The sequence below is a fragment of the Desarmillaria tabescens genome (assembly GCF_030435595.1).
Source record: "Desarmillaria tabescens strain CCBAS 213 chromosome Unknown EV420scaffold_23, whole genome shotgun sequence".
Lineage (NCBI taxonomy): Eukaryota > Fungi > Basidiomycota > Agaricomycetes > Agaricales > Physalacriaceae > Desarmillaria > Desarmillaria tabescens.
In genome coordinates this window covers 577,772-600,451 of record NW_026848322.1, presented here as the reverse complement: position 1 = coordinate 600,451, position 22,680 = coordinate 577,772, and the positions used below count along the sequence as shown (strand labels likewise).

Genomic DNA, 22,680 nt, shown 5'->3' with positions numbered 1-22,680 from the left:
CGCGCTGCTTAGTAACCAAGGAAACAGCGTCGGAAATGGGTACCATCAATGACATGAAGCGCCGTGTAAAAAAAGCTAGAGTGGATACAACACAACGGCAAAGCTGGATTGAGAAAGTTCGCAGCTGGATTTATGAGGATGGCAATGTTGTTGATGGCAAGGCAGTGAGCGATGTACTGAACCGCCAGTCTCTATCACCAACACGAGTAAGTCAATAGTGGTCTCATCAGGATAATGCCATGCTAATGTTCTATTAGAATGCGTTCTCCTCAGTGTTTATTTCACTCTTCAACTTCTACCAGATGTTCGTCATTGATCCTCTGCATGAGATTGAACTCGGAACATGGAAGGCGCTCTAGTTATTCATCTTCTACTGGCTTTGTCAGTTTTACGGAGGCGATATTATACAGGAATTAAATAGAAGGTATGTCTCTTTAGATGTTTCTAGTCATATCACTGTCTTTAATTCTGCTTGTAGGTTCCGAATGATGCCTACATTTGGATGAGGAACTATACGAAGGTTCAAGAATAATGTATCCAACCTTAAAAACTTTGCCGCTCATGATTTCGAAGATATTCTTCAGGTATATAGCTTATTATTCTAACATATCTCAGTGCTGACTCTGGATCTATCACTTGTAGTGCGCCATGCCATGCTTTGAAGGACTCTTTCCTCCGAAATTGGACAGGCTTGTCCTTGACTTGCTATTCTTGTTTGCTTGCTGGCATGCGAATGCTAAACTTCGGATGCATACTGAGTCATCACTCCGAGTGTTCGAACAGTCTAACATGGCTTTTCGGGTCCTTCATGAGAAAATTCAAGCGGGAGGTTGATGAAATTGATACACGTGAGATTCCAAAGGAACATGAAGCTAGGGCACGGCGCGATATCAGTAACATGAAGAAGAAAGGGAACAGCACGTCAAAAGGTAAAATTTCAACAGCAAAATTACAGAAAAGATTTAATCTTTCAACGTATAAATATCATGCCATGGGTGATTATCCTGGAATGATTCGTGCATTTGGAACCACAGATTCATATAGTACTCAGCTGGTAAGCCTCCAAATTTTCTATGCCACGCTAAGCTCATTTTATTTCAGGGAGAGCTTGAGCATCGGCGAGTCAAGCGTTTCTATGGGCGGACCAACAAGAACAAGACCTTTGCGAAGCAGATATCACATCATGTTCAACGCCAAGAACGCCTCCGAGAAATGCAACGAAAAATCGATCTCAAGGACCAAAAACACCGAAGTCGCCCTATGCCTGCAAGGGATGGTTCTGAGGTGCTCCCGTACACAGATCCAAGTCACCACCACCATATATCACCATCTACAAGTTCAAAAATATATCTGGCTCCATGGCTTCATGAGAATGGCAGCGACATTGCGTGTAATGTGAGCTATCTAATCCTGGATCATCTAAACTCCCTGTAATAATGATCTGACATCACTTCTAGGGTTTTATTCGAAAGCTCAAGGACCATTTACTCTCTCGAATTCTCAATAGTAATGATGAATTCACAGATCTTCATCGCCAGAACCTCATCATTGTCGACAACCGCCTCTACTCACATCAAATTCTTCGTATCAATTATACTACCTACGATGCTCGTCGAAATCAAGATTCTATCAACCCTCGTACTCATTCCAATATTATGGCCCTTTCTCCTTCTACGCAGACTGATTTGGATAGCGATAACAATTCTCATCCTTATCTATATGCCAGAGTTATCGGTATCTTTCATGCGACGGTCCATCATGTTGGCCTGCAGTCCGTTGATCGCACCACAAAGAACCTTCAGTTTCTATGGGTCCGATGGTATGCATTTGATAGGAGCATCCCTTCTGGGTTTAGGGCAAAGCGCTTGCCATGCATTGGTTTTCTCCCAGGTGATGATCCTCAGGCGTTTGGGTTTGTAGATCCTAATGATGTTCTTCGTGCATCACATATTATGCCTGCCTATGTCTATGGTCAAACGTCGGACATCCTTCCACCCTCAATTTGTAGGAGATTCAATGAGAATGACATGGATTGGGCACGCTATTATGTGGATATGTAAGTCCATCCTCGAATTCTATCATTCTGTATCTATGATCTGACTGGAAATCGGAGAGTAGATTTGCTGATCGTGACATGTTCATGCGGTATTGCGGCAATGGCGTCGGCCACAGCAATACACGAGAGTATACACGGGGATTGTGGGAAGAGCTTCTCGATGCTTTGGGGATCACTACATCGGAGAATACTTCTGAAGTCGCTGAATCGGATGCTGAAGAAGAAGAGGATGACGCTGAACCTGGCGCCAATACTTCGGAATTGGGTCATGCGCCAGCAGACTTAGCAGACTCGGATACCTCTGATGCTGAAATCGATGGTAGCATTGAGGATGAAGACAGTGATAGCTCATGGCATTCAGATGACTATGTCGAGCTAAATGAGCCTGAAGAAGACGACGAGTTTGATGATGATGGGCTTTTCGGATATTCTGCTCTGTAATTCTTACTAGACTGAAATTAAATTAACATAATTATAATTGATAAGGCTGATGCGATACAATTTGAGAGCCATTGACTGACTACTTCGGATCTCTTCTGGTTCAGGCCTCTTCTATGTAGGTCTATCTCCCCTCGAGTAGACCACACAGATCCTATCGAGGTCTGGAGTATTCTGATCAGACCAGCCCTGATCTGATCGTATCAGACAGGGCACTTCAGATCATTGTTGGCTGGTACCGCTGCCCAGATAAGGCCGACCTGGACCAGAACACATGGCTGAGGTTTTGGTGATGATAATAAGTATCACAACTGGGAGAACCTTGTCAAAGATAAAGAGATATATGGACAGTACAAGACAGCGCAGAGCGATAGCACTGAAGTAGATTTTCAATAACCTGCCGAGTAGGGGCGGTAGAACAGATGGTAGTCGACGCAAGGCACCCGCAGAGCATAGGAAACAATAGCAAAGACATGAATCACTTGCGACGCGCAAGCCATGCAGTAAGAAGATGGTGATGGATGACAAGAAAAACGTAGTTTCCGGCCAGCCAATAGGAAGCAATTCAGAAAGAGATACTTCTCAGCCACAGCGGCGACCTCCCGACAATCAAGCCATTGCGTGCCGAATGCTCGCCCATCAAACCCAATTATCTAAGCCTACCCAGAGTATAGCCCCTGTCCAGACAGTTTGGCACTGCTCAAGACCCTCTGTCGTTTCCTCATTCTTCGGAAAGAATCGGGAACCGAAGCAGTTAATGACGTTGTGTCCTGAACAAGACGTGTGCACGGGCGGACCCGAGATAATTGGCACCCAAAGAACCAAACAAAACGTGCTTCTTTCCTTTTTGCTTCTATGCTACTATGACATCTGCGCTCTCTTGAAAACTACCGACCGGCTTATGAAGTGAATGAACCACGGTATCTAGTCTTTGAAGAGAACAATGAAACTAATCTACCATAACCAAGTTCCTGCGCTCCGCCTTTCCACCGGCTTTCCTTGAACACCAATACGATACTATGAGCTCGGCGGATGTCGAATTCTTTGCCGAGATGGCGTAACTGCTTTCCTACCGGTATGGAACACTCACGGAAGACGGCGAGGGCAGGGTAGAAGTTCAGTGCATTAAGAACGCTCTTGAAACTGGTGGGACAACGCACTGATCTCAAGCAGAACCCACCCATTTCCACACGTCGAGGGGTGCACATTCCTGATTATCACTGCTTCTGCGACGTGCTCTCCATCTCCTCGCTTCAGCGAATGTAGACTGGTTGTTCGTTCTGATGCGACGCATCTTGACTTGGTCGAGCTGTAGGGATGAACATGATGGCAACATCTAGATGATAAACGAAGGACGGGAGGGGTTCAGTGTTTGAGGTGTGGCTCGGTGAACCGTACAGCGAGTGGTTAGGGGTTAAGAGGTACGTGCACCTTTGTCCAGTCGTTGGCTTTACACAGCTCATATTATTCTTGCAGGATGTCCAGCATCTATGTCAAGTTGAATCCAGTGGAATTCGATCTGGTGTCCTTACAAGTAAGTTTGCTCGTATGATACACCTTCATCGCTTTGACGACTATGTGTAGTCATTTCCTGTATAATCAAGGAACACAACTAGGGAGTCAATCGCCGGACGCCATTGTTCACCCACGTATATCGGCGGTTTCCATCCCTCCCGCTGGACGTGCTCTGTTAATATTCCACGGGTTGGAACGACGCTCCAAGTCGTTCAAATGTCAGACAACGCTCGTTCCCGTGGGTGTTCGTGTGGCTTGGTTTGCCCTTGTTGCACGTATGCCGACGTTGTGGTCTACAATGCGAATACGTTGGGTTTGTGTCGAAGTCTATCCGGGTGTCTCGACGTGACATACATGTCATCTCCTGTAACTCTACCATTCCGGCATTCTGAAGGCTTTATTCCAACAATCATTGGATCTGAGAAGCTCGATCTGCGCATCTTAGCCCCGCTCGCCTCTCTCCGCTCTTCCGCTGCCCTCCCCTACATACCCTCAGTATTAGCTGACTCTACAACACACCTTTCAGTGTGCTCCCCTCCTTTCGCCGCCTCAAATGGGTGATCATCGACTCTACACAGCTTCTCAACTTGGTTGATGACGCCAGTCATCCTCTTTGAGTCAGTCACAAGCTGCTTGGTTCAGACTCAAGATAGCTTCTTCACCGCTTACTCCTCACGAAAGTATCCGGACCTTCACGTACATATCCTTCCCTCTGGGTTATGCCGTCACATCCGGTCTCACACCCCATCGTATCCCAGCTACAGACGTTGATATCCTGAACAATCATCGTATTCCGTGTCTGTGCATGCTCAGCTTCAGTGACTCCGTCACCTTTCATTCTCTAGCTAGACTCTCTCATGCCCCATCCACCACTTTGATCCTGTCGTCAGTGTGCTCAATTTTCCTGATGTATCCCACTCTCAGGACTCGCGCATCACACAAAAGACGAAGTGCTTTGAGGATATGCTGAGGATGGTCGAGACGAGGAATACGTTGGAGGAATTTTGATGCCAGAAGGTGGTACTGAGAGAAGATAAAACGCAGCTTCAGAACGACAGTCTCCCTCTACCCCTCCTCAGAACCTCGCCTCCTCACCTGGGTCAGGGTTTATAACTTGTGCATACACAACCGTCCTCCATGCCGTCCGCCTCCACATTCAGAGGAACTTGCCCTTCGAACTCAGAGCCTAATCTTCTGATCAACACGACAACCTTCCCAGTAGCGTGCCACGACCCATCATGCATCATGAGGAAGGACCTGCATGTCGCCGTTCTTAATGGCGAGACGTGATTCGGAGTTCAGGTGGTGGGGGGACTAGTGGGCATCGTTAGGGGCGGGGATGGTAACTGCTGTCGCCTCACCTAGCTTTACGTCCCCGTGTCCCTTCACCATCCCCGACATGATGACACACATCTATTATTGCTTCAGAGTATGCTGCTCATGTCGGCAACGACGCGACCGCCCACAACCAAGACTTCTTCAACGTTGCTCGAGGAATCAGGTGATGACACCGTGTTGTTCACTCAGAACAGACACGGAGAATGTGGTCCATGCCGTGTATCCCAGGCTATCGCTTGCACCCAAAACAAAATAAGAACACCAATGCCGGGGATAGCAGGTACCAGGATAGTATCCATCGGAAATCAATGCCCAGGATCCGAGCATGACCTGCCAGGCTCAACGCGAGTATGACATATCTCTCTGTCACCGAATATCGATGTCGTACAAACAGCTGCACCAATATATGAGGTCCCCGTGGGCCCCTTCTCAAACGAGAACCTGAAATGACACTCAACCTGCAGTTAGCGACAGACGATATAAGAAAACGTGCGTTACCTCCCACTGCGCGACATTGGACATGTCATTGCAGTGGATCCCTGTACCAAAGATGGGATGTGGTGGAAGTAGCTGCAGATGGTTATAAGGAGGAGGCGGAGACGGTCGGAGTTCAGCATCCCCAGCTGTGTTCGTTCCGTCTTCCCTCCTCTCGTCTCCTCCCCCTCTCTCGTCTCCTTTTCGCTCTCTTCTCCCCCTGCTGTTTGCCCTCATCGTGCTGGATGCACGAGGTTGTGCGATGTCGATGTGAACGGTAGGTTGAGCTCACGATTTCCTTGTGCGACTAGTACTTACGCCGCCGTTCTAACAGATATCTCTCCTACAAAACTTGGACAACGCCTTGATGCCGTTCCTTTCTGTTTGGCTTCACTATGGGAGTTCTAAGACAAGCAAGGGCACAAAGTACGATGGTGCTTTCGTTCGTGATGGTACGTGTACCGTTTCTTATTTACCTTACTTAGCTGATTTTACTTAGGAATTGTATGAACAGCGCCTCAAAGGAGACGGGTGCACAATGGCTGGTACGTGTATTTTAACTAATCCTTGCTTGAACGTATGCTGACAGATTCCCTGGTCCTAGGTAGCGAGTTCGTGGTGTTTCTTAGCACCGGCCGAATATCCTGTTTGTTTGGTAAGCTATTTCTTGTCGACTCACGCTAACTAGCTCTAACAAGTGGCCCTCTTTCGAAGGTAAGCCTTGTATTGCCTCTCCATTAGTATGGGATAATGGCTTTGGGTACAATTTAGTACTTGAACCGCTCGTAAGGTGAGTAACAGTGTATTGTGTTGTTGTGACTAAGAGCAAGCTCTCAGAGTAAGCTAGTATCAGTTTCCTGTGAGCCAGACTACTAGTATGTAAGGGAGCCGGTGCCGAACTGCCACGTTAATGAGCTCAGGAAGACGAAGGTAAAAACGCGAGTGAACTCTTTAGAAAAGTCTGTGAATGTACTCGAAGGCCTCGCCAATAGAAGGGTATGATTGTATTCTTAGTTACTTTGCTAATTCGCTAACGTGCCATTTCTTAGCTTTCCAAGTGTACCGTGTACTTGATTCGAAGACGAGGTACTTTACGAGTAGTAAGTTTTCCCCTTTCCAGTACTATTCTGGCTGACGAGTGTGAACGGCAGCGTGTCGGTGAACGAGGCTATGAAGTAACTGAGCAAAGGTAAAAGTCTGAGCTCGCCGCGGTATATATTATGCTGGCCTTAGCTTCCATTGACCTGGTAGATTGCTTGTGCAACGCTGACCCGCTGTGTTCACGTCGTAAGGTTAGGAGTCCATTTTAGTTTACTGGAATAACGGCTGACGACTTGCTTGTGTTCCAGATATGCCTAAGGAAGGCCTGCTGGAGATTGAAGGAGGCTAGCTCAAGCTTGGGCTAAAGCCTAGTAGCACGTAGTTAGGTCTAGCATGAATGTACATAGTTCAATTGAATATAAATTGCTTAGCATTGTACATCTTCATTAATTGCTTTGCACTTAAGAGCTCGGATAGACATGTACATGTCGTATATCCGGACGACAGCAAACAGGGTCCTCATGCTGCAAAAGATTAATATTTGGGGTGCGTCACTGTATACTGGTCCTCGTCGTCGAGTAGGGCTGTGAGAAGGGTGAGTATCCCTGAATGCGAACGAGGAAAGAAAGGACGCACCACCGTTCACGACTCTAGAACTCTTCCTCCTCAAATCATAGTATTGCATTTCCTAGCGGCAGAAGGCGTGGCACCTCCTCTAACGAACCCCGACAATTGCTCGCTGAACAGCGGCTCTGCTATTGGTCAAAATCGGATCCTTCTGTCAATGGAGAGCTCGTCATGGCGCATATCGTTGTGCAAATTCGAAGGAACATCGATGGAAGAGGATATTGCGTGAAGCAGGTCAGAATGTACACGCTGCTCGACGCGCAAGAGAACTCACCTGATAATAATATCCACCTTTGAGCATCTCCCGCGCGCTCAATCCTCCTCCTTCCATCGACGAGGTCCTCCTCTTCGTGGAGGGGAAATCTGGATTACCAGTCTTGATTTTGAACGATCTTTTGAAGGTTGAAAACACATCAGCTAAAATGGAAAAAGTAGATACCACATGCCATCAAGCTTACCCACAGGACGTTACCCAGCAGTTCAGGATATCATGAGGGACGAAGGAGATGAACGAGCATGGCAGCGAGAAAGAAAATAGGTGATCGTTATTTAAAACGGAGGCGTGCCGACTGGATTGTTTGACTCGAAGTTGTCCCAGCATTCCATTTTGGTCATAGTGTTCTGCGATGCATCACCGTCGGATAGAGAACACGACAGGACATGGAAGGACGAGGGAGGACGTCAAGAGACAGAAGTGACATTACGTCATTCCACAAGATTGGTTTGGCAATCTGATTCATTTAATGCGAGAAAACGTTGGCACTCGACTTGGCACAAGATAACGATAGTCAATAAGTCTCTCAGAAAGACTGGCAAAGGCTCTTGAAGGACAGAGATCTATTCCTCGTCGATGTACTCACTCTCGTCCCACTACAACATGAACAGGGGGACTATTTATGCGTTGAATAAATGTAACTAATCGACAATGCCATCTCGTGTCCTTCCTCCCCAATTACACGGAAGATATGCAAATCCCGATCCCCAACTGTACAACCAACTGCAAGGGAAATAACATCATATCGATCCCACCAAAGGTTGACACAGCGACCTGTTTGATATTCAGCATAAACATCCCTCGATTTCCCTCCCTGGGTTGAGGATGAGAGCGTGCAGAGAAGGAACGCACGAATGCCGGGCGGAGGAGGGACCGAATCGAGAAGGGGAAGTGTTGAGTCGGAGTGGGGCGGACGAGAGGTCGTCCGGTCAACATTCTTGTCACCAAATGCTTTTCCATCTCGAGCGAACGACGCGGTGTCACTGTCGGGATGGAACCAAGAATTGACGGCGTTATTCCTATGAGTCATCACATTGGAAGTCGAAGGAGGTAGTGAGTGGAAGCTAGTGGAGGTTGCGAGAACGGGTCAATGCACACACGCTACTGCCCGACATGTGTCGCGTACATACGGCGTCGGGGCCACATTTCCTGCACTCGTGCTTGGAGGTGCAGTACCAGTAATCCAAGTCGAGGGCAGGCATTGTATCAATAAATTTGTTCTGTCAGAATTTGACACAATGAGTACCGTGGATGTGTGTCGCCGTCTAGCTAGGGATAAAGACGACGTGGCGTAAATGACAAGTACTGTGAGGGTGGATGTCATAGTAGCTCGAGGGGATGGGAGGGTGTGAGCAACCAGCGACGTAGATTGAATGGGAATCCCCGGCGGGAAATGGTAAGCACCCACTCTTTGTCCACCTTCATGGTACTCACCTTTCCTGCAGTGTCGTCTTTATCCCTTTGGTCACATTCACATCTCCCCGAAAGGATGACGGCATACTCCGCTTCAGAATACACGGAGGCAGCGCGTCAACACACAAACAACTCCGAAACAACATCGCTTACCCTTGACTTCCATTAACCACCTATCAACACTTGGGCAGCGTCACTGGAGGGGATTTCGCTCCGGATCAAGCTTTCCCTCTTCACGACTACTAACCCTATCCATTCCTCCTCGAACTACCGCGTCGAAAATATACGAGAGCTTGGAGTCGTTCACGGGAAACTGACTTGACGTGATGTATGGAAGGGGAAGGCATTCGAGACGATGTGTGCCGCAACCAGAACGGAAAGTTTTTGCCTTGACGAGCGGACCTACACGCCATCGATGCTGGCAATGATCTAGTGGGAACACGGATCCAAAGTGAGTTCGCATACGCACCGGGTTGTACTTACTTTCATCCTGACTTGGGAACTTTCTCCCGCAGCATCGCCTCCCTCAACACTTTTCCGTCTCCTGCAAATGGACAGGACGACTTGACTTTTGCCCGAGACAAGACAACACATTTTTTCCGGGGAGTAGTACTTTGGCTCGAGGATACGTTGGGTGCCATTCAAAACGACGGGAAGCGACTGCAGCGAGACTCTTCCGGCGCGCGCAATGGTAACCCGCTCCTCGCCCACTATAAGGGATCCTCACCCTCTCTGTAGCGTCCCTTCAACTATGGCTGCATATCCCCCTTGAAGAACAGCGTTATACAGAGTCTCAGAGAGCACATACTGCCTGCTCCTCCCGTTGGCAGCACGAGCAAACTTTCTGCAACGCGAAGAATACGCCTCGAACAAGCCCCGGAGTGTGCAGGGAGGAAGGACCAACATATGTACAAAGTCCCGCTCATGCAGTCTACGTCGCTGGGTGCTCACCCCATTCGTTATAGTGGTAAACGAAGGCTTGGGACGTGTCAAAAGGTGCGTCAACTGTATAATCGATCCCTTTTTATTCTAATAACAGGTAGCCGAGAACGCGTGCGTGCACCTACCAATGACCACGACCACAATGACACTCCACATCAGTACCACAACACTACATCCGCACGCACAAGACTGCATTCTTCAGTGTGGATGTGCATGCGCTGCCCCGATCTTTTGCAACGCCGGCTGTCCTTCGCCTACTTCATCTGGCGCCGACTCGATGGAGGAGTGGGAGAAGATCTTGAAGAGTGGTAGGTTCTCTCCCTCGTCGTCCATATCCAGAAGTTCTCAACCCTTCCGTAGTCTAAACTTCAATGACGGAAATAGTCCACTCACTACCTGTTTGATTCATCAGCAATGTCAACTCGAACTTTTCTGTGGGCGGCTAGATTCCCGATTTTGCATTGAGATGGTCAATTGTTATCTGGCATGTGTGTAAGGGGAGATATGCGAGGGGGAGGTAAGTCCTTCCGGTTCACTGACTCCACTTGCACTCACCTCTCTGTAGCCATCTTATCTACATGTAACACTCTCCTTCAAATGATGCCGCCTGACTATGTATCGAACAACATTGTTGGAGGGAATTATGTCGATGACCGGAATGGAGTACAAACTCCTGCAGGGCCAACCTCGGCACGGAAATATCAGTTTGTGGCCAATATTCAACGGCAGAGATGCATCTCACCCCGTGGAGTGCAGGCGTGTGGGGAGCATGCATGACTCGGGAATGGTTTCTGGTCGAAGAAGCGGACTCCGACAAGCCTGGAGAGGTCCCAGGGAATGATGTCCCAGTAAGATGAATAGCCATCTTCGAGGGCAATTCCCAAAGCTGACTATTTATTTTTTTTGGACTGTACAAGGGAGGAAACTGAGGGTGTAGTTATATTCGAGTGCAGTGGTTATGTAATTAAAAGAGGTGGACTGTTGCGAGCTAAATATTAAAACGAAAGACCGCTCCGAGCCTCGACGGCGAAGGCATTGTGGTTACTGGTAAGTGATGATACACGTAGCTCTGTCCAGTAAAGTAAAGGAGCTATTAGAATAATCATGGTACACTACAGTGTCGATGTGTTCCCGGATGCCATCAAACTTGGTCATCGTTGCTAGGCCCATGCATTGCTATTTCCTCGGGAAGAGCTTCTGTAGTACAGTGCTGCCTGGCCCAACGCAATAGAAGGGGCAGTGACTTCACTTTAGACCAAGCACTTTTCGTCGGTTCATCTTCTCCCCAAACCGGTCGCACGTCGGGAGTCATGCCAGACCAATCTGCATCCATTCGGAGCTCTCCAGGACCTTGTTCAATGAGAGCCTTGAGATCTTTGATGGATTTGGATGTCGATTTCACTGGCAAGTGGATCCATAGTATTAGCATATCATCTATACTCTCAGAAAACTCTATCTCTTGAAGACTCTGCAAACATTGAGGCCAGACAGGGTCATTACGATGCAGGAGTGCAAGTTGATGAAGTTCATCGATGTTTTTCCAAATAATTAGAACAGCACAAGCTGTGAGGAGGGACTCCGGTTCATGGAGGTATTCCAAAGATCTCTGGCATATCTCAGGATCCAATTTCCCGGATGACAGCCCTGCGACAAAGGCACCTATGATCTCTGATAGGCCCCTGGTAAAGGTGTCGGCGGAGACAGTGCTAGAGGTCTTAGGGAAAGTGTTGAAGAGCTGTTTGTCAACAAAATGAGCAAAGGCTGCATTCATGGTGGATGAATGCTCAAATAGAAAGATGACAAGTTCAGCTGCTTCTGTGATGTTGTACCATGAAATTTTTGATAACCACACATCATTGTGGAAAGCAATGGTTGCAAATTTGGCAGTCAACTCGGCAGGAAAGCTATCTTCAGGAGGGTGAGGGGATATGCAGCTGAGAACTCGAAAGAAGGTGATCAAGGTGATACGCTGATCTTCAGCGCACATTGAACCACTACCAACATCGTACTTGTCCAATACAACCAACATGTGCAGTAGCCTTAGTATGGTGGAGCGATTGTTGTCAAGGGGAATGGAGGACACATTGTTTTCAGGTTCATCGATTCTATATTCTTCAACACCCATGTAAGCCATAATTCCCCATAGGACAGCACTGAAAAATGTTCCTAGAGAGGAATCAAGTGTGTTCATCCTGTGTATCGAAGGGGAACCTGCCATGCTCAAGAGAAAACAAACTCGAGGATCATCAGGTTCAGGGAGCTGAGATGTGGGATCATGATAGGATATGCTATCTTGGACCTTAAAATCGTCACAGCCTTCGAGCAAGATATCGCCGATGTACGTGAATAGGGATTCGGAGATGGCTGTAGCAAGAGTCTCCGGACGGTCACCTGTGCTTATCATCGGCATCGATAATCCTTCATTTGGATAGAGACGGGGGAGATCTTTGGAATTGACACTCCAGTAGATTGCCGGAAGTGCATGGAACAGAAGTTCATACACTTCTCGGTCGAAAGGCATGATCTTGGAAAAAAGATGACCCCACACAATGGGTTGCAGACGTAGGGTCTGATTGTATGGCAGGGTTCGTAGAGTAGCCACAATGAGGTCTCGGACATTTTTGGGGTCCCCCAAGCTGTCAACAGCCAAAAGCTCTGCACGAAGATCTGGTGTTGAATGGTCTATGAGCCCTGTTGGGATCCAGCAATGTCTATACTGAAAGTGAAGGTGTGCACGGACACAGCGATCCAGTTTCCTTGTGTCAACAACAGCATCGCTTCGTCGGGCATCACCCAGAAGGTCTTGGAGTGTATTGAAGTAGAAACTCAGAAGCCCTTCTGCATAACATTGTACAGTGGCCACAGATCGGATTGGTAAAGCACCAGTAGATTCCGCAACAATTCTTTGAACACTAGGGTTGGATGACATAGAGAACAACCAGGACAATGTACACACATCTGTTTCATTGGCACTCAGCTCAACAGCTTCACACTCTGCTTCTCGAAGTGTATGAATTGAAGCCTTTTTGGAACTGTCACTAGTACTGTCACCATTACCAGGCGGTGAGGATCCAGACCAGTATCTGGAAATCAGAGAGACGAGTGAAGCGAAAATACTGTTATAGGCAATGTAGGAATATAGAGGGAAAGTGTACTGTGACAATGGTGTCTTGTATGGGCATGAGGGGTATATGATGGGCAGGAAGTTGGTGATGAAGTATGCAGTGAAGGATATGAATGTGATAGTTCCAACGACGGATGCAATTGACACTTGCAGCGGGACTAGAAAAATAACTAGACCCACTAGAAAGACGCAAAGCAATGCGCTCATCAGGACAGGTAGTAGTCCAATAATGAAGCCCACGCCCCACTGCTCTAGTCCCATGTATCGGAATTGACGTATACGGCATCTATCTCGAGGTGTGCCCGATGGGACTGCCATGTACTGATGGATCCATTGTTTGGTCAGGACAGCAAAGAGCGCAGTAGCCAGACTGAATGAGAGACTCGTGAACCACAGTCCATTGACCAACGAATCGGAAGTCGTAGGACGAAAGTCTGAGAATGGAGTAAGGCCTGAACGAGGGATGTTGTTGACGAGGGAACCATTGGCTGCGGCACGCTGGACATCAATGAGCTCGAATAGCAGTGATGCCGTGACTTGGCCATAGTCAACTCGAAGGTTCTGGGATGTCTGTGCGACAAACGTGGTGACCACGGCAGAGAAAAGACCAGCCTATTCATCTATTAATAAAGGGAAATTAGATTTACTGGGAATTTGTACTCACAAAAACTAGCAAAACATCCAATCCATCCCTCCATCCTTCCGCCATCTCAGCGTCAAATTTTGCACATTCTTCGAGGTATGTTCTCCATACCCGGGCAAGTGGACCCAGCTCCTCGTACTGCTTGTCTTCGGGAAATCTTTGCTCATAGTCGAACGTGTCATTCCCTTTACCCCGAATAAGATATATGGAAAGTACAATGATAGATCAACACACCTCCAGCCTGGGTTATACGTTGCTGCATGCCAAATACAGTGCGAAGTAACTTGCGCCATCGCGGCAAGGAATAAGCCGGCGAATTCTCGTCCAAGGCCAGAGGCTGAGATTCACTAGCAGCATCATCCGGTGACTCTGGGTTGCCTTGAGGTTCATTGGATGGTATTTGCGTGGTCTCGTCGTTTCCGTCTTGTGCTGAATGGATGGAAGGCATAGCTGTTGTGGTGGGAGGGAAAGAAGAGTGAGATAGGCGCCCAGTGCGATGCTGAGCGTCTCCGGTAAAATCCGTGATAACAGATGCTGCCGAACCGCCGAATTTATATGCATCTATCGAGGTAGGTGAGAATAAGTTGTAAACAAATTGAATTGCTTGGAAATTGCCAGTATACCAGTACAACGACTAGCAAGGAAAGTGGTACCAACAATTGATCCATCCAAAGGAGACCTCATACAACTACGTGCGCCAACATCGCCTTCCTCCACTGTCTCCACCGTCTGCCCTCCGTCATGTCCAACCTCCCTTTGGGCCGCCTCCCGTCCCGTCTCCCATCTTCAACCATCGGACATGTCATTGCAGTGGATCCCCATCTAATTCCCATCCTGCCGAAATGCTGGACTTTGCTGCAATACGAGAGAGAGAGAAGTGTGTGCTGGAACTGGAACTTGAGAGTGGAGGAGGGAGCGTGAAGATGGGAGAGAGAAAGGAAGGAGTGAGGTCGCACGTGGACAACGCGTCCCGAAATGGACATTGACAAGTCCTACAACTTTCCTTCTCACCATGATTGTTTAGTTCGCCCCGGGCTCGTTCATTTCCCCACCCCGTTAATGCCTTTCTTTTTTATTTCGATTGCTCTGAATTCTTGTCCGGAGATTTTCAAACAATGAAAGTATTTCCCTCTCATCACGTTGACTTCCGAACGTGTGTCATCTTGATGTGAATTCTCCGAGCCGGCGACCACGCCCGTCCTCCCCTTCGACCTCGTCTCTCGTCGAGTGAGTATTTCTCTAGGTCTATGACGTCTTTTTCAGACCCTGATTTTCACCGAGTCGGGCCCCCCATCAATGTACCGGTTGGCGGTTTTCGTCTCCAAGTGGATTGGGTCTCCGCATGAATTGTTTTGGTTATAAGGAGGGGCGGAGACGGTCAGAGTTCAGCATCCCTGGCTGTGTTTGTTCCCTCTTCCCTCCTCTCGTCTCCTTCCTCGTCTCCTGTTTCGATCTCTCCTCCCCTGACTGCGACTCGCAAGCTCATCATGCTGGCAGCATAATTTTGTACGACGTCGATGTGAGCGGTAGGTTGCGGCTTTCTTATGTGGCTAGTACTGATGCTCCAGTTCTAACAGATATCCTTCCTCTTTGATTTAGAGCAGGCCTAGACGTCGTTCCTTTCTGTTTGGCTTCACTATGGGAGTTCTAGGACAAGCAAGGGCGCAAAGTACGATGATGCTTTCGTTCGTAGTGGCACGTGTACCGTTTCTTCTTTATCTTGCTTAGCTGATTGTACTTAAGAATTGAATGAACGGCGCCTCAAAGGAAACAGGCACACAATGGCTGGTATGTGGATTATTGCTAATCCTTGCCTGAATGAACGGTGACAGATTCCCTGGTCCTTTTGCGGTGTTTCTGAGCACCAGCCAGATGCCTCGTTTCTTCTGTAAGCTATTCGTGGTGGATTCACGGCTATCCTCACCATAACAAGCTCCCACTTTCGATGGTAAGCCTCAGATTACCTTCCCGTTAGCTTGTGCTAACAATTTTGGTTTGATTTAGCAGTGAACGTATCTTGCATAGCTCACAAGGTTAGTAAACCTGTCATTTCGCGGATTCCGTTGACTAACGAACGTTATCTTACTGGTAGGAAGGCGAGTAGACTAGTTTAGTTTACCGTTAGCCTGAGTGCCCGCACGTTAGAGAGTCGACGCTGCACAGCGGTGTCAACGAGCTCAGGAAGATGAAGGCAAAAAACGCGAGTGAACTCGCTAGGGAAGCCCGTGAAGGTAGTCGAAGGGTTCGTCGATGGAAAGGTATGTTCGTGTGCTTGGTAGTATGCCGTGTGCTGGAAGAACGGATACATACAGAGTAGTAAGTTTTCCTCTTTCTGGCACTGCTTTGGTTAACAACTGAACTGCATCGTTCTAGGATCGGACAGAGTAAATAAATGACTAAATCTCGGCTTACCACGGTATGTATTGTACAGCCGCTAGCTTTTGTCGACCTGATAGATTGCTTGTGCAACGCCGACGTGTTGTGTTCGCGTTGTAAGGTTAGGAATCTGTTTTCGTTGACCGGAACGAATGACTGACGACTTGCTTGTGTTCCAGATATGCCTAACGAAGGCCTGCTGGAGATTGAAGGAGGCTAGCTCAAGCTTGGGCTAAAGCCTGGTAGCACTTCGTTAGGTCTAGCATGGTCTAGCATGAATGTATATAGTTCAATTGAATATAAATTGGTTAACATTGTACATCTTCATTAATAATAAGAGCTCGGATAGACATACATTCGAATACAAGGAGGAGCACGCGTCCCCCACTTGGATCATATGCGTGCGCGCGCGGGTCGATCACACCCTACTACTCCCATAACCACTCACACGCCGATCACCCTGAGGTCTCCCCACCCAAGCCCAAGCCCGAAAGCACGTCTGTTCTCCAAGTCTGCTGCTTTCTCCTTTGACGACGACGTCGATGCCGTGCCTTGACTGGTTTCGTTCATTTGTGTTGCAGTCTTCCATCTTGGACTCTTCGTTCGTTCCTATGGTTCGTCGGCGTAGGAATCATTGAGGCTAGTCGTCGAAGGGAGGAATACAGTCTGAGTGCGGAGGCAGATGGAAGGAGGGACGTGTTTGCGGCAATGCAGTCAGAGGAAAGAGAGGCGAGTGATGTGACGATCACGGTAACTCTTCTCCTTGATGCGACTTGGACAATAGGATGGATCGTGTTTAGGGCGAGAGGGGGTCTGAGGTGGACCAGCTTTAACCGAGATGAGTCTGCATCCACTTATCACGCGCATACATCTCCCTCAACCACAGCCCGCTTACCGCTTGCTATCTGGCGCTATCGATGAGCCTGCATGAAGACATCGTTAACAGGATCAACACGACCAAAAGAAAGATGGCATACCATTTAGTAAACTATGCAAACGAGTGAGTTGACATGAGATGGCTCCGCGCCTATCTTGCCAGACACAATGTCATGCGCAGCCTCCTCCGCTTTCATCTCGAGTTTCATCCCTCATCGCCTTCGCAGCTTGCCCTCATATATGCCCTATTGTCCAAACACGGCTTTCATGTCGCAATGTATACTGGATGAGTAGGGCTGTGAGAGGGATGAGAGTTCCTGAATGCAGGGAAGGACGTACCCCCAAAGTTCACATCTTTAGAACTCTCCCTAAGATTGTGATTCCTTATCGCATCTCCTAGGTATGGCACCTCCTCTAACAGCGACTCTGACGTTGCTCAAAATCGGGTCCTTCCATCAGCAGAGAGCTTGTCCTCGCAAGGCTCATTGCACGAATTCGTCGAGGGAATATCATGAATGTATCGATGGAAGAGATGATACTGCGTAAAGCAGGTGAGGATGTACACGCTGCTCGATGTGCCAAGAGAACTTACCTAATAGCATCCGAGTCTCCCGTGCGCTCAATCCTCTTTCCATACGACACGCGAGGGGGAAATCTGAACTACCAGTCTTGATTTTGAGCGCTCTTTTGAAGGTTGAATAAAAACAAAATCAGCTAGAATGAATGGATAACACATGTCAAATCTTACTCACGGGACGCTTAGATGTCACCCAGAGGTGAGAGAGAGAGCTATAATCATCTTTGAAACGGGATGAGACGAAAGCAGAGGTAAGGGAGTGAAAACAGAAAATAGATGGAATAGTGCGTGCACAAACCCGGGCGGAGGAGGAAGGGAATGATCAAAGTGGGGCAGACGAGAGGTCGTCCGGTCAACATTCTTGTCACAAAATGTTTTTCCGTCCCGAGCGAACAACATGGTGTCACTGCCAGGATGGAACCAAGAATTGACGTCAAGGACAGGCGTTACTCCTATGGGTTGTCGCGTTAGAAGTCGAAGGAGGTAGTGAATAGGAGGTAGTGGAGGTTGCGAGAACGGGTCACTGCATACACGCTACTACCTGGCATGCGTCGCCGTGTACTCTGAAGCGATGTATGTCACCGTCCTTTCGGGAAGAGGGATACAGACGACGTGGTGGAAAAGTGAGTAGGGTGAGAGTGATGTCATAGCTCGAGGGGATGGGAGGTTCGAGATCCAACTAACGAGGGTGTGAGCAACCAGTGACGTAGGAATCCTTGGTGCCCCGTTCTATCATCTGGCGACAAAAGATGTCATCCTCTCCGCGTTGCAGAGGACTCGCTCGCGGTGGGTGATTGCATGATATCGTCAGGACCTTGCGCTATGGAGGAGGTGAGTATAGGTAAAGGTGGGCAGCTTCAGGAATACACACCACATTTTCCATGACTTCAACCGCAGTTTCTTGTCGTTGAAACACTCAAGATGACACCAGTGTCTTGTTCCGACCTTTCACTCCCAGAGGAAATCAGAATAGGCTCGAAATGCCTGGTGGATCAACGATGTACTGTATCAGTCCCAGACGTTTAACGTTTAAGGGTACAGACTTGTTGGATGGGAGCGGAGGTAACACGACTCTACAGAGGTCGCTGGCGAGGACCGAAGGTGAGCAGAGTGCTGTATCGAAGTTGTCGCGTCGCGCCTTGACACGCCGATGTAGTTCTTTTCAGGATACGTCGCCGTGAAAAGATGGTGCTGTAGGAAGGGTGCCGGTGAGTACTTGAGTACCCATCAAAGTGGACGAGACAACTACCTACCGTTTCCCGCCTTTGATACACCACCTGCACTCGCTTTCCGTTCCAACAAATCTATCCTCATGAAGATATGTTTCAGGCGAGCTTCTTCGGTGACACAGTGTACTGTCGGCGAATAACGTACGTTGAGGGTGCGTTAGAAATGCGAGGACGAGGTTATCAAAGCGAAAACGGGGGTCCTGGTTCTTTTCCCACGCCTTGAACCTCATTCGCGCGCAACACTCTTCTCAACGATGGAATTCACCCTTCCCACAGCGCGTCAACACACGAACAATTCCGACTTAGCATGGCCTGCCCTTGGCTTCGATTAATCACCTATCAACGTTAGCGTTCAACGTTGTCAACATCAAGGCTTTCGATTACTCTCTGAAGATGTTTGAACATTTAGTGAGTTGGTTTTATACGAGATTTACTATTCAAATATTCAGGTTTGTAGCTGACTTCTCAAGTGCAAGACATGCTCCCCTCGATATTTTCGCCGACGACATAAGAAGCTTTCTGTAATCTGGACGACCTGAGTTAGTATCTGGGGAATGGCACATTGGCGTCATGAATGTTTGTCTGAACGGAAAGTGAGGGGTTATCGGAGGAGGAATGGTAGGTATTGTCTTCTTGCTCACTTTCACCAATAATAGTACTCACCATCTCTGTAGTGCCATCTTCATTCCCTCGGTCACGAAGATGCCATGGAAGCACACCCTGGTAACGCGTCAACTTCTGCAACGCGAAGAGGACATCTTTTGTCCCCAGACGATGCATAGGGAAAGCTCCAGAGTGTGGCAAAAGCAGCTGTAGAAGGGAGGGTGCGCCGATGATGGACAGTCCCTCCCACTCAGTCTACATCGTTTACTACCCACCTTTTCGTTAGCTGGATGTCACTCCGGAATCTCATCTGTGTGGACCCTCAAGCTACGTCTCAGCAGGAGTGCGTCAACCCGCGATCCACTTTCCCCTCTTTCGCCAAGGCGCACGCAATTCCGACACAAGGACGTCAGCCTGAGGGTGTCTTCTCTCTCCTCCACATTCAGAAGAACTTGCCCTTCGGACTGAGAGCCCGATCTTCTTCTGATCAACGCGACAACCTTCCCAGTAGCGTGCCATGACCCGTCATGAGGAAGGATCTGCTTGTTCGGGTGGCGGCGAGACTAGTGGGCATCGTTCAGGGTGGGAATGGGTAACTGCTGTCGCTTCGCATCCCCAGATCCCTTCATCATCCCCGGCATGATGATGCACATATGTTATTGCTTCAGAGAGTGCGCTGCTCATGTTGGCAATAACGCACCCACCCACACCCAAAACTTCTTCGATGTTGCTTGATTGGTGCTGATACCGTGTCGTTCACTCAAAACAGACGCGGAGGATGGGTTCCATGTGGTGTCCCAGGCTATAGCCGTAGCTTGCGCTCAAGTTCTGAGGCATAATGGGAGTAGCTGTAGAAGGAAGGGAAGCGGCGTATATGCCGTGGATGGTGAGTCCTTCCATTCAGCCTACGTCGCTCGTTGCTTACCCCATTGTTAGCCAGATCCCATCCGCGCGAGATTCTGTCAGCACGTCAACCTATGAGCGAAAGCCACCACCTCCCAGGACGAGGATAGCATTACCGGAGGATTATCTCGTGCCAACGTCTTGTCGCATCCCAGGGACCATCGTCTCTGGGCAGAAATGTATGCTAGTGGAAAATGAGAATCGCGAGCTGAGCGCTGATCTCAAGATCTCAGCGGTGCCAAGTTCTCTGTCCCTTATTGCATTCAGATTTTCCACAGTGCAATTTTGATCTGCGACGACCCTCCCTTCACCTCCCTCCCTCACTATTCCTTCCTCCACTTCATTGAACACGGCGACAGCACATTCTCTTTATTTTCACTTGTCTTCGATGCAAGAAGAGTCTTGAGCGTTGATGCCCATATCAGGATCGATGACATTGATCAACCGCATAGTGCACACCGTGATTTCTTTCCTCCTACCACCACCACGGTATGTTTTATTCCTTTTCGTCATGTGTTGTTATGCTCATGACCTCAAATTTAAAGTCTTGTTAGCAACAAAAAACTATGGTACGTGTTTTTTAGTTCATGCCTTGGCTGAATCCTTAACACTCTAGATGGCCTCGAGCCTCGAATTTTCGTGACGGACAACATATGATGTGATGTTAACATCGTTTTATCACCTCTAGGTCTCCTGAACATATTAAGTCACATAGTGTTTGAGGAGCAGAGCGTGTTTACGTTACCAAGGTGAGTCTTGGTCTACAGCTACCAGTTCCAGGACTGAACTAACGGTCAATTCAGTGACCGTCACTACTTTCTTTAATGCCGGGGTTTTGAACCAGCCGAACAGAAATTAGCACGGTGATTTCCCCGTGACGACGTATCGCCATCCGGCGAGCGAGGTAAGTCTTCGATTAAGTCAATAACTTGGTATCATAACTAACATTGTCTTGAAGCTTCCGAACTTCAACCAACCCCAGGATTGCCTCAAGACGACGTATTTCTGTCCGCCGAGGCGAGGCAAGTCTTCGCTAAACTATTATTCGCACTGACGCTGGCTTGAAGATACCAAAATGAAACCAGGAACAGATTTGCTCCGAGACGGTGTATCTGTCGCTGGCGACCAAGGTACGTTCACTTTACGAGTTTCATTTCACATCCTTACTAACGTCTTTCTCTAGTACCTAAGCTTGAACATGTGCCACGAAGGCTTTGAGTACATGTATCGGCTTCCGGCGAGCGAGGTAAGTTGTTTTGTAGGAAGTTTCTCATTGATGCTGACCTCATCCTTTTCACAGGGACAAAGATGGATTTTCCCAGAATGCGAACCTTGCGGAGCCGAAAGCCAGATTTGGAGCTGCCCACCTTGAAGCTTTTCCGGCTATTCTCGGTTCTGAGTCAATGTCAGATTTTCACGGTAAGTTGTTATTTGCGTATTTTTGATATCGCCGTGCTAAATGTTTACATATTCTAGGTTCGAGTTTGATCTCGATATCTTCGAGACTGAATCCTTGCCCAGTCAACGTCACGCGTCAAGGAAATAAAGTTAAACGTAAGTTTGGGTTGTTTTCTGTTATTTTTGCTCGAATTTCAAGCAGATTTTCTTGCAGGACCGGCTAGAAATCAGCGGAATGGGACCGCAGAGCCAAGTCGTCCTCGACGCCAACCAGGTACACGATCTACATTTAACTTATGTTTTTGCAGTTTTCGAATCAGCACGAATTCCGAGTACAAACTCTCGTGGAGCCAACCTTGGCATGGAAACCTCAGTTTGCGGGAAATATTCAACGGTGGAGGTGCATCTCACCGCGCGGAGTGCAGACGCGCTCGAAGGATTCAGGGATGGTTTCTGGTTGAAGAGGCAGACTCAGACAAACCTGGGGAAGTCCCGGGAAATGATGGTGGGGTCCCAGTATAATGAATAGCCATCTTGGTCAAGTCCCAAGACTGGCTTTTTTTTTCTGAATCCTGCAAGGGAGGAAACTGAAGGTGTAATTATGTTCGAGTGTAGTAGATATGTAATTAAAAGAGGTGGACTGTTTGCAAGCTAAATATTAAAACGAAAGACCGCTCCGAGCCTCGACGACAAACTCATTATCATGATTATCTAAGTCCTGATACAAGTAGCTCGATTCAGTAAAATAAAGGAGCTATCACAATGATCTTTGTACACCACAACATCGGTCTGTTCTCGAATGTCATCAAACTTGGTCAACATTGCTAGACATT

At 48.2% G+C, this 22,680-nt stretch overlaps 4 protein-coding genes across 4 annotated transcripts; 1 reads left to right on the top strand and 3 right to left on the bottom strand.

Moving 5' to 3' along the window:
* Positions 1-7,396: 7,396 nt before the first annotated feature.
* On the bottom strand, positions 7,397-10,102 carry EV420DRAFT_1481033 (uncharacterized protein; the record flags this gene model as incomplete). The annotated part of the gene is made up of 13 exons (XM_060469733.1): positions 7,397-7,446; positions 7,499-7,550; positions 7,764-7,881; positions 7,948-8,110; positions 8,350-8,359; positions 8,616-8,746; positions 8,890-8,983; positions 9,198-9,268; positions 9,330-9,349; positions 9,424-9,443; positions 9,495-9,578; positions 9,660-9,886; positions 9,985-10,102. The coding sequence occupies 13 exons, from the start codon at positions 10,100-10,102 to the stop codon at positions 7,397-7,399; spliced, it is 1,158 nt and encodes a 385-aa protein (XP_060329489.1).
* Positions 10,103-12,209: 2,107 nt separating this feature from the next.
* EV420DRAFT_1551913 (uncharacterized protein) lies at positions 12,210-13,268 on the bottom strand (the record flags this gene model as incomplete). Its single annotated transcript, XM_060473493.1, has 2 exons — positions 13,075-13,268; positions 12,210-13,021 (listed from the first exon to the last, which is right to left on the bottom strand). Coding segments are annotated over exons 1-2 (771 nt in total), but the record flags the coding sequence as incomplete, so codon positions are not given.
* Positions 13,225-14,346, bottom strand: EV420DRAFT_1335897 (uncharacterized protein; the record flags this gene model as incomplete). Its single annotated transcript, XM_060468868.1, has 3 exons — positions 14,120-14,346; positions 13,907-14,070; positions 13,225-13,854 (listed from the first exon to the last, which is right to left on the bottom strand). Coding segments are annotated over exons 1-3 (1,008 nt in total), but the record flags the coding sequence as incomplete, so codon positions are not given.
* A 6,038-nt stretch (positions 14,347-20,384) lies between these two features.
* Positions 20,385-22,376, top strand: EV420DRAFT_1644321 (uncharacterized protein; the record flags this gene model as incomplete). The annotated part of the gene is made up of 9 exons (XM_060477630.1): positions 20,385-20,432; positions 20,487-20,628; positions 20,676-20,938; positions 21,004-21,018; positions 21,661-21,695; positions 21,750-21,868; positions 21,926-22,003; positions 22,062-22,121; positions 22,156-22,376. The coding sequence occupies 9 exons, from the start codon at positions 20,385-20,387 to the stop codon at positions 22,374-22,376; spliced, it is 981 nt and encodes a 326-aa protein (XP_060329486.1).
* Between the last annotated feature and the right edge of the window lie 304 nt (positions 22,377-22,680).